We start from the raw sequence: 12,223 nt of genomic DNA on the forward strand, positions 1-12,223 counted from the left end.
GGGAAAGAAAGGCAGTCACACTGCTGTTTCCCCTTTTGTTATGGGAGGAAAGGACAGCATCCCTGCAGCAAGAGCCGGGCCCTTCCTCCCGCATCAGTGTAGTGAGGAGAGGCCTCGGGCGAAGCAAGTCCTGTGGTCAGGGCTTCAGTCAATGTTCACGTGGCTCAGACCTTTGATTAGGCCTCCAGGAGGGTTACAGCCTGAGTTGAATCAGAAAAGAAGGATGCTCTCACCATCTGTCTCCATGTCAACCAATGACCAGTGCGGTGGGATTCCCATGTTCCCCTCCTGTGTCTACTCCTGCTCTGTGCGTAGTTGGATTCAACCCACATGGGTAACCATCCCCTTCAAAAGATTTCCTCTCCCTTCTCTCCCCACCATGCCGACCCCGGCCCCCCTGCCCTCACACGTATACTCCATGCCGTAGCTTCCGTCCAGCGGTCTCTCGAGAAGGATGGAAATGACTCTGTTCCTGTGAAAGATGGTCAGTCTTGTCCTTTTCACATACGCCCTTTAAATGTGAAGATTCCACACAGGCAGCACTTGATTGAGCTCATCAGAAAAGTCCTAACTGCTTATCACTGGAAAGAGGTATAAGATTCCCGGTCCAAGCCACTCATGCTCCAGATGGAGACTGGAGGCCTGGTATGGTTAACTGGCTTATCCTGAGTCCCCGGTTCATGGCAGCCTGGAACCCCAGCCTTCTGCTTTTACTCCAGAGCTTACAACCATTTCTGTTATTTTATGAAACACCAGTTCTGATTCTTGCTGGGTTATCAAGCACTTATGTTTTCGAAATGACAGTGCTCTTGGGTGGGGAGGGGACTGTAAATAAAATAATGATAATAGAAAGGAAATATCAGAATATACTTCAAATAGACTGAATTTACTATTAGTGGTGTGACTTTGGACTTTATTGAAATCAAAACAAAAGTTATTACACAAACTTTTTTAAAATTAACCTTTTTTGGCAGTCTCCTTAGAGATAATAATGATCCTGGTGGCTTTTCCTGCTAATGCATCTAATCCTAGTATATGTAAAATAATTCCCTTAAAGAACTCTATACTATTTGGTTCAACCCAAGTGGGGAAAATCACCTTCAAATTTCTGCTCGTAGCCCTCAAGGCAGATCCTCCTGTTCTTTAAGCCTGGTAGTGGTCAGAGATGCTGGGACATTGTCATCATAGTAATAGTAATAATAATAACAATCATAGCAAACACACATACAGCATTTATGATGTAACAGGCCTGGTTCTAACTCATTTAATCATCACAACAGTCTTTTGAGATAAGTACTAACAGTATCCCCATTTGCAGCCAGGGAAACTGAGGCACAGAAAAGTTAAGGGATCTGCCTAAAATCGCACAGTTAGTAAATGATGGAAACTGAAAGAGAGAAAAAGAGTAGTTCTGGGCAAGTGCAAATTTTAAAGATCAAATTGCATGTAGGGAGTCTGAAGATTACCAAAAACTTTGAGCCCAGCTCACTAAAACATTATAGTGATTAATGTCATAATCGTTCAGGCATTTTTAATTCCTCTAACACAGTTTAATACATAAACAGGAAAAATCTGGGAAGATAAAGTGTTCAGTGACACTGGTATTAGAAGAACTAATATCTCAGACTGTAAGTACCAGTCACTAACATTTATCTCTCGGTGCCAACCCTTGGGAAATTAGTATTACTAATCCTGAGCTTTTTTTTTTAAAGTGACAGAACTAAATTACCAGCAGCCAGGGCTGAAACAATAAAGTTTTAGAAATGTACTTTAAACCCATTAGGCCTCTCGGCAAAGAGTCAGGTGATGCTTAATGTAGGTGAAGCATTTTTACTTTTAATTAAGCATGTAATTAAGCATATTGATTCTTTGGTCACACTAACTTAAATGGAGACAATGAATCTTTCTTTGAAGATTTGTTTTAAGTAGCATTATTTCCTCTTCACTGAGAACCATTTGCAGATGACATGGGATAGACTGCCAGCTTTGTAGTTCTACACGTCTTGGCCCATCCTTTGGGCCCCAAAATATTCTCTTGAATATCTCTTGAGGTTCCTTCTCACCAGGAGAGATAATGGAAAAAAAGACTCTGCTATAGGGCTTCCCTGGTGGCGCAGTGGTTGAGAGTCCGCCTGCCGATGCAGGGGACACGGGTGCGTGTGGGCCCGTGAGCCATGGCCGCTGAGCCTGCGCGTCCGGAGCCTGTGCTCCGCAATGGGAGAGGCCACAGCAGTGAGAGGCCTGCGCACCGCAAAAAAAAAAAAGACTCTGCTATAGCTGTTCCCATTAAACTCCCTGAACACTCTCTCATCCCAGAGATGTCTCTGACTTTTGTGATGTGTCAGTATCGGGGAAGGGAATGTACAGTCATTAAGTCTGGATCTCTTTTTAAATTGCTTATGATTTCTTTTATTTATCATCCCCTAATGAATAGTTGCCCTCTATAAAGAACAAACTTTTTCTTCCAAGTTGCAAGCAGAAAAAAAAGAACTTCCATTTGCATTCCTTGTGAATAATTAATAGCTTTCTGTCTTCATTTGTTTTTGTTTTCACCTTTTTAATGCTGATTTTTTACCTAGAAGAGTACTGTGTGGAGTTTGTCTATTTCTTTATGCAGGTTAACCTTATTCTTCTCATTTTATTCCTTAGGACAGTCCATTATTTCATTATGGTTTTTTGTGTTTTTTTGTGTGTGTGTTTTTTTTTTTTTGCAAAGTCCATCCTTAGATGATATCACATTAGTGCTTCCACAGATTAATCCGATGGATAGAAAGAAAGTGTATGAAGTGATATCTCGTCTCTAAGCCTTCATCTCTGTCCCTCAGAAGCACGCATTTGAAGCCACATTACAGCTCTCGTCCAGAATTCTCACCCAATAACCATCCATGCATTCATCTGTTTGTCAAACGCGTAGTGTGCTCGTGATAGGAAGGTGACTCAGGCAGCTCCCAACTTGGGAGAATTTCCAGTGTCAGGGAGGCAGGGCTACGAGCTGAAGGACTTAGAGGGAGGTGCTTAGAATGTCCATCCTACTGTTCCTATGTCTAGTCCTCAGTGTTACCAATCCTGATTCGTCCTGAGCTGACCTTCAGGTGACCTTTACTCCTATGTAAAATAATTTAAAAGCTTGAACATAGCCTGGAAATTTAAGGAGGAAAAAATACCAGTAGTTCAGTACTACTTTAAAAACATGGAGTAAGGTGAAAAACTGCTTTGACCGGGGCAGAAATGGAGAGTGGTACATATAGCAGTGCCCTCTCCCATTTGAATCTTGAGGAACACGCTCACCATTGTGTTCTGTGTGGTGAGGACACCTTTCAGGCCTGAAGGATATATATATACAGAGCTCACTGGGAAGTTTGGGGAAGCTTGCTTCGGGGATCTGCTCCTGTAACCCCCCAGTGCTCCACAGGAGGGCAACAGAGAGCGCAAAATGGATTCATTCCTGAGCAGGGTTGGGCCACGAGGAGGGTGAGCAGGGTTCCTCCAAGGTCTCCAAGGGTGATGTGCCCTGCTGACAGTGGGGCACCTCGGAAAGGCACGCTGTAGAGTCATGAGCTTAATTATTTATGATGCTGGACAATTTCTTGGAACTTTGAGGCAGAACATGCATGCCCAACTCATGAATCATAGCTCGAGTCATCATTAGTATCTACCACGCTATGGACTTGTGCCCTATTCGCGGGTATCTCTCACAGCTTTCCCCTGCCCCTGTGCATCGCTGGAACAGGGTTTATCTCTGAGGAAATGGTGCCTTTCTAGAAAGAGATAAATTTGCTTCTGGGTATGAACTTAGTCCCTATAAGTTAAGTTTCCAAGTCTGTGGACTGATAGCAAACATACACATGCATCCTGTTCTTACTCATTGGAAAACAAAGTTCAAAAGTGATTCAAAACTGCCAGTTAAAAAATTTGCCTAATGTTCATTTTACCATATAAGAATCCTGCTCATTCCTACATAGTGTACTCCCCCTTACCTGTCCAACCCTGGTTTTACTTTTCCCAGCTTGCATTTTCTGCCACATTTAGAGAACTCACCTCAGTGTCCCCTGACATATAGTATGCTCAATCCCAGCCTTAGTTTTTCCCTGATTTTCTACTTCCCTGAGCTATCCTTTCCCAAGAGTGATTTTTCTCCTAATTCTTTAAGGCCCAGCTCTGGTTCCCTCATTCCAGTAGACCTTCCAGGTGTGATTCTTATCGGGGTCTTTCTCTTCTCTGGTGCCTGTTGGTCTTCTGTGTGATATTATGTATAAACTGTGCAAAAATGCTTTCGTGCTCTAACTACCATACACTGCCTGAGTTGTGTGTTGATGGCAATGATGCCTTTGAACCCCATTGGGCCTAATAAAGAGCTAGACCGACTTTGTGATTGGTTGATCCTTAAAGTTTGCTTTTCTTTGGATTGTCTTTTAATCTATAGGTTCATCTCTTCTGTTTGGCAGGTCAAAAAAATTCCAGTCCTTTATTGAGAGCTGTTTGGTAAAGAATCACAGCCAGCGACCAGCAACAGAACAACTGATGAAGCATCCATTTATACGAGATCAACCTAATGAACGACAGGTCCGCATTCAGCTCAAGGACCATATTGATAGAACAAAGAAGAAGCGAGGAGAGAAAGGTGAGACACACGTTTGTATTTCAGCGAGGGAAACAAAAGACCCAGTGAGTCATGGGCTCTTGAGGTATTGGAGGGACGGTGGGGATTTCAAATAGGCCTGCATTGTTCTTTAGTGTGAAGGGCTGCCTCTGAGATCACAGCCTGTGGGCAACACTAGGGGGGAGGCTGCTGAAATGGAATCTTTCATGAAAGAATAGAACCTCGGGAAATATTACCTTTTCCAGGCACTGAACAAAAAGTCATGTTGAGTGATACTATGAAGTGGTTTAATACGACAAGTGATTTTCTTAATTCAAATGAATATTCATGTTTCGAAGACTCAACATCTACAGAAGACAGGCAACCTTAAAAAAATAAACCCATCTAGTTGACATTTTTCAGTACTGGCACTCTTCACCATTTACGTTTTCGTGCTCTGAGACTCATTTCTAATTTAGTTATTTGGAAGTCAGAATGACTTTTATTACAGTCAAAGCGATGTAAAAGAAGTTGCCAAGCTGCTGTATGGAACATCACATGTTCTTCTTTATAGATTCAAAAACTCTTTTCTCTTATGACTCTAGCTGTTAGACTATACTACCTTTTCACTGCATCACTGGAAAAGACACGAGACCAAACCTGGGGCCCTGGGACTGTGCCTAAGTTGTTTGAATAGAGACGCAAAATTCCTTAACTAGCATCCTGACCAAGGTGAAAACTCACGTGGTCCGGGGCAGGTTTTATGACTTAGTTGGGTAGGGAGGTTAGGGAAGGTTGAGGATGGGAAGGAAAGGGGGGGATGCAGAGAACAGACAAGGTGAGAGCTCCCTGGTGGGAGGAGGAGGGGGCAGCTGGCCAGGCTGACAGTGAGGGGGCGTTAGAGGGATGGCCAGGTGAGCACTGAGCATGTGGGGGGTGGGGGGGCAGGTAGAGAGCAGAAGGGGAGGCCAGGGACCGAGGGTAGGAGGTACATGGTGATGTGCTTGGCTCCACTTCTGTACTCTCCATCTTTCTCCTCTGTTCTTCACGATCCAGACGGAACGGGGAGGGTGGTGGGCAGCACAGAAGAGAGGGTGCGCTCCTTTTATTTGAAGTTCACCTCTTTTGCCTCTGCAGTTAATATCTTCAGGTGGCAAGGTATGAGCATGGTCCTAGGGGTGGGGTGGTGAGCCCTGTAGGGGTCAGGACTGGGAAGAGGTAAGTTCAGCAGAAGCTAAGGGAGGAGAAATCCTCGGTGAAGCTTCAAGGGAAGAGTTCCTTCTGTGCAGCCGGCCTCAGGGGCGCAGGAAAATGTGTGATCAGGTTAGACTCAGGAACGGGAGGTTATGAAGCTAATCCAAAAAGGAGGCTCATCTTCAGTCGTTAGTGGATGGAGAGGGATGAGGCATCAATCAGGGCCCAAGGAGTTGGGAGGGCAGCCCAAGCTGGAGGAACTAAGCTGGAGAGATATAGATGAGTCAGGTCAAAAAGTGCCGGAACTGATTTTTCAACTGCTACTTATTAATAGTGGTCTTGGGCCCCTCCATGAGGTCAGACTTTTAAAGGGAAGAGTGTAGTGTTAATCAACTATACTCCAGTATGAAATAAAAAGTTAAAAAAATAAAAAATTTTAAAAATAAAGATAAAGGGAATAGTTTAGGGCAGTGTGTCAGACATGCCGACCATTAAAGGCCAACTTTTCTAAAAAGAAAATTTATTTTCCTATAGGTATATAGAATAGGTTAAGTACTCGGACTCTTCTTTTCAGACTCAAATTCTGAGTTCAAATTTTACTTCTACCCCTTAATGGTTATGTGAACTTCACCCCAGTTTTCTCATCTTTAAAACAGGAATGGGGGTATAATAATAATTAGTATTGTCTGGCATTTTTGCAAAGATTAAATGAGATGTTACATGTAAAATGCTTAATACAATGTCTGGCACATAGATGTACTGAATAAATGTAAGCTATCCTTATTTAGACAATTCTTATTGACCTACAATTTTTCAGTACCGTTCAGGGTTACTTTCTGAGATCATGTGACCTCTGCCTCTGACCTGTGAGTAAGAGTGGGTAAAGCTTGTGCCTTGGATTGTTTTCACATTTTGGGGGCGCAAACTCTAGAATGTGACTTAGAACTCACCACCCCACGAAAACAGACTCTTTTTAATGTGTTCCCTCTCTGCAGGGTAAAGAGTAAGATCCTTGGGAGTAGGCTTACTCGAGAGTTGCGTGATGATTTAAGGAACCTCATTCTGTTTAGGCTTCGAGCCACCAGCAGCCTTCTTTTTGGTCTGATCCCCAAGAAGGAGTGTTGCTCAAAATGAGACTTCATTCCAGTTGCTCGGTTTGATTAAATGACTTAACTTGCTCCTTCTAATATTTTTTCATTCTCTTAGTAGCTCTAAGACCAGCTTCTGGTAGAATCAAAAATTTTTAATGTGCATTGCTTTGTGATTTTTTTTTAACCTGATACTATTTTTTCCTTCAGATATGTTGATACATTGCTAATTTAAGCCACTAATATAAAAGCAATCACGCTGGATTCTGGTGAAGTATTATAGTTGAGGAGATTGACAAATGAAATTTTTACCCTAGAGAGGAGAAATAATTAGATTAATTGTGTGCTTCTTTTCCTTGCTATAATTTACATTACTAGATAAAATTTCTGCATTTTACTTTGAACTCTCTGTTGATTCGTTTAAGGAAAGTTTGGAATATTAAACTTTCAATGTGGAACACTGAAACACTTTATGAAGGTTCGTTACATTTTCATAAAATAGTACTTTCTAAAAAGTAGCCTGAAAACTTCATACTTATCTAAACACGTGAAGCTAATTTTTACATGATTTTTAAAAATACTCTTGAAGTCATCGTGCTATGGCTTCCTTTCATCATCCCTTTAATGGCTAAATAGTATGGAAAGCAAAATGTGTTTATGATCAAATTCCATAGTTCTCATCATGTGACTGCTGCCTCCTGGTGGTAACATAACCAAATTGCAATTTCAGTTTCTTTTCAGGGATGTACAAATGTCTTCAAAGGTGTAATCACTAACACATAGCTATCAAGGGATGATAGCCCTGTGACAACCTCCCTGCTTAAAATGAAAAGCTCCGCCAAAGTCTCCCCATTGCCTACGGAAAAGTCCTCAGCATGGTATATATAAAGATCATTAAGCTACATCAGACCTGCTGGGCTTTCTCACTCCATCTGCTTTCTCACACCAGCCACTCACAACTCAGTATTTCCTGAACATTCATGCACTATAATACTGTTAGCCTTACTCAGGTGGTTATGTTGCTTAGAATGCCCCTTTCCCAGCACTTTCAGCTGCCATCTGCCTAAAAAAGGGCTACTGATCTTCCAAGGTCCAGCTCATTTCTTCCTCAGAGACTTCACTGTTCCCTTCCCCCATTATGACCCATGGACTTAGCTGCTTTTTTGTCTGATATCTCATTGCTTTTTTTATGTAGTATACAATGTGTTGGAAAGAATGCTAATTATGAAGTTGGAGAAATTCTGGGTTGAATTCTGAATCAAAATCTCAGATTTATTGGCATATTACTAAACTGCTTATAATCTTTGCTTGCAAAACGGGTATTATGTTAAAGGATTGTTATGAGAAGTACATGAGAGAACATAAGTATCTAGCATAGTGACCAGCTTGGGCAATACCCAATAAAGATTAGTTCTCTTTCTTCATAATCATGGAGATTCTGATTATTTACTTATCTATCTTGACCGTTAGATTCTAATCTCCTCCGAAGCAAAGACTCGATCTTGTTCATTACGGCATGTTAACTTGCTTAATATATTAGGGAATTAAATGAATGTCCCCAGTGGGTCAATCGAAACACATTTAACTCTATATTTTTAAAAGCACACGTTGTCAAAAGTTTCTGTCTGGTATTAAGATATCTAAAGGCAATTTGTGAGTCTATGTAAGTCATAATAAAATTCCTACGTAAAAAATGATTACTCCTTGTCGGTAAGTTAACAGTGGCCCAATAAAAGATTGGGTTAGGTGGTCCTATAATGGGAGTTAACACAAACTGAAAAGTTATGTTTCAGCTCCTTGTCTTCCCTTTCCCGTGAATGCCAGGCATTAGGGAGAGAATCTAGAGTCGGCTGGGGCAATCTTGGATGTTAATTCCATGTGCTTGAATCTAGCTGGTGGGCACTGTTGGATCACAAGTCAGGAGGCCTGGAGCCTGTCCCAGATCCGCATTAAGGACAACTCTTTGGGCCTCAGTGTACTTATACATAAAATGAGGGCATGAGCTTTACCGAGCTGTAGCGTCTTTCTGCGCACTGATGTTCTGCGGGTCTCTCTTTAGATGAGACGGAGTATGAGTACAGCGGGAGTGAGGAGGAAGAGGAGGAAAATGAGTCGGGAGAGCCCAGGTGGGTGAGCCAGAGCTGTCTTCTTTGCACTGTGGTTGTGTGAAATTCACGTCCTTTTGATTTACAGGTTCATTTTTAAGAATCCAGCAGGGTGGTCTTATTTAATCTGTTGCCCACAAAGGTACTCATTAATTTGGGAAAATTTCCCTAGGCAGACTCTTACAAGAACATGGAAATCACGATATTCTTTATCTTGTCTTTCAAGATTTGTTTCCTTGTTTCCTCACCTGTGTAACATGTAGAATGCGTAGGAGGCAATTATCTGGGTAATACAGGTCTAAAAGTGCCTAAAACTGCAACTTTCTGGAGACCAAAGTGGTATTTTTGGACTTGAGTTATCCAGTCCATTACTTCATAGCTTTGAGACATTTAGGTGGCCACTGTCCTCGTCACATGGCGTGTGTTTTCAACACAGCCTAATCCAAGAGGAAACAGTTTCCAGGAAATCAAATTACACTCTAGAGGTGAACTCTAAATAGAAACTTCCACTCCCATTCCTGTTGTCATACGTTGGCCCCCAGAATCAAGTGCTGCTTTATTATCATCATCCCTATGTTTTGAATTTCACTTGACTTTGATTCTGACTTTCTTCTAGTCTGTGTTCATAAGTAATTAATGCCAGTGTGCTCACACTGCCAGGATTTCTCTTTTGTAAGAGAATTCAGCTGATGGCAGTTTGGTGAATCAAGGGGCATGGGCATGCACACCGGGGCGGATGCACTGTACATGTGAAGTGAGATTACTGAGGGAAATGCACAAAGCAGAAGGGTCACTGGGGTATATGGGTCCCCATCCTCTAGCCATCCAAGGAAGGGACCCAGTACTCAATAAGGAGCAGTTCTTATACGACTGAGGCAGAGCTTCTGAACCAGGGAAGGGGCCAGTTCAGCCACTGCTGCTAGAATAAGCTAGTGCACTCCTTTTTTCTGAGCTAATTCAGACCTACCAAGCTGGATTATTGCTAAAACTACTGGAAGAGGATGGGATTGAGGTTACAGGGCCATCAGTTTTTCTCTCTTCACCTGTTATGGGAATTTTCAAGGTCAAAGACTGAAAGAGAAGTCTTTCCTTCCATCTGGACACTTAATATGTTTTCTTCCCCTAGTTTAGCTGCATAAATAGGGGACTGCCAAGTAGTGACATGGAAAATGAACATTCTTGTAAAGCAAAGGACCAAATGCCTTGTTTTCAGAGTCATACGCTATTTTTCCAAAGCTCACCCAGACGGACATGTCAGCCCTTCTGATCACTCTCCATGGAACTGAGAACCAACCTCACCTTAACTAACACTTGCTAAACCGCATGTTTGGAGTCACTTACTGGATGACCTAGCCATCTCTTAACATTTCTATAATTGTCACATGTCTGTATATCACGTCGAAGATTATGTTCCAAGTCCTGTTCTCTGGACACATCTAATTAATTTTCATGAAATCCTGTAGAATAGAAAGGGATAGTGGTTATCTCATTATAGAAATGAGGTAACAGCCCAACAGTAGCAATCAGCTCACACACGGAGTTAATGATACAGTCAGTAATACATCTCGGGTCGCCTGACGTTGATTCAACATCAGTTAATATTAATGGATCGTCCTCACGTGCATGGGAAGCTGGGTTCCCTAAGCCCCACCACCTTTGCACAGACCATGTGGCCTGAGTAGATAAGCCCCTCCTTTGGGGGGTTGTTTAAAGTTCTACACAAAGGCTGTTGGTTTTAAAGGAGGCTTATTAGTAGAATCCAAGCACTGTCTATGAACCACGCCTTTTGATGTCATTTTATGGCAGTATCTCACATAGCACGCTACCCACTCTCCAAGACAGAATGATCCCCTTGTCAACCACCAAACCTGCTCCTCCCCTTTCATTCCCCATCCCAGTTTGCATCACCACCACAGCCCAGATGCCAAGAAAAAACCTGCAAGTCATCCCTCACTCCACACATTAGATCCATCAACAGGTTTCATTGACTCTCTCCCCAGATGCCTCCTCCATCCCCACCTCCCCGACCTGGTTAGTCTCTAGCCCAGAGCCACTGTAGTAGCAGCCCAACTGGTGACCCTGCTTGCCCTTGTACCCACTGCAGAACATCATCTGTTCAGCAGCCAGACAAATCTGATCATGTTACTTTCCTGTTAATAAGCTTTCCATGTGTGGCTTCCCCCGCCTCATGCTTTATAACTCTCTGCTCTGTCTCTGACTTCCTCTTGTACCCCTCTCCCTCTCGTTTGCTCTGCTCTGGGAAGACTGCCTGGGCTTCAGACCCTCAAAGAGGCCACCCCTGTTGCCACGACAAGCCTCTAAACTTGCTTTTCCTTCTGCCTGAAAGGTTCTTCCCCTACCTCCTCGTGTGACTGACTCTGCATCATTTGGGGCCTATCTCCACTATCAGCTTCTGGGAGAGGTCTTCCCTGATCACCCCATCTCAGGCAGAACCCTCATCCTAGCCCCAGTGCCTTGCCACTGTCCGTTTTAAACTCTTACACTTTTTTGTCTTCTATAGAGCCTATTAATAGCTGAAATTATGTTATTTGTAATAATTTGTCTGCCTGTCTAATTATTTGCCTGTCTCTCTTCCCCACAAGAAAATAACTAGAGGGAGAATTTGTTTAGCTACTGCTGTATCCACTAGAGCCTATTATAGTGCCTGCCGCATAGTAGGTACTCAATAATTATTTAATGGACTTATTTCAAGGGGAAGCTGCCAGAAAGATGAAAAGGGCTAGGTCTGTATGAGTAAGTAGGAACCATTTCCCTCCTCCTTGCTGGGCTGCAAGCAGAACCAAGGAGTCTGTAGCTTTGTGCTGTTCAAGGAGGTGATGTGGGTGAAGACGATGTACCCATCCAAGTAGAGCAAGCTCCCTCACCGCTCCAGATTATTCATTTTTATTTGCTGGCTTAGCTCTTGCCTTTCTTTAAAGTGAAAATAAACTGGCCTGGGGCTCAGGGCTTGCGTACTCACTACAGCTTTTAGAAATAGAGGGCGAGGGAGAGGTGTGGACGGTCCGGGAGAGAGGTGATGACTTCAGGCATGTGACATCTCTGCGGCGATGGAGTGGCATAGGCATGCAGTAGTCACACTGAAGGGGAGGCTGGACGCGCGTCTGTTACGTGGACTCTGTGTCTTTTGGGGGGTGAGCAGTGGAATTAACGGAGGGTCTGAGAGCCCGTGCTTGAGCATGTGGCCTCTTTCCCCGCAGGTGGGTGAGGTACCCGCCTGGCTCGCCTCCGCCGGGACC

At 43.2% G+C, this 12,223-nt stretch overlaps 1 protein-coding gene across 8 annotated transcripts in view; it reads left to right on the forward strand.

Moving 5' to 3' along the window:
* The window catches only part of TNIK (TRAF2 and NCK interacting kinase), a 414,613-nt gene that overhangs the window by 304,364 nt on the left and 98,026 nt on the right, over positions 1-12,223 (forward strand). For all 8 annotated transcript variants that reach the window (XM_007464722.1, XM_007464716.1, XM_007464717.1 and 5 more), the window contains exons 10-11: positions 4,446-4,621; positions 8,921-8,987. In XM_007464722.1, the coding sequence (XP_007464784.1) occupies positions 4,446-4,621; positions 8,921-8,987 (243 nt within the window). The remainder of the gene's footprint in view (positions 1-4,445; positions 4,622-8,920; positions 8,988-12,223) is intronic.

This window comes from Lipotes vexillifer, unplaced genomic scaffold, assembly GCF_000442215.2.
Source record: "Lipotes vexillifer unplaced genomic scaffold, Lipotes_vexillifer_v1.1 scaffold37, whole genome shotgun sequence".
Classification (NCBI taxonomy): Eukaryota; Metazoa; Chordata; class Mammalia; order Artiodactyla; family Lipotidae; genus Lipotes; species Lipotes vexillifer.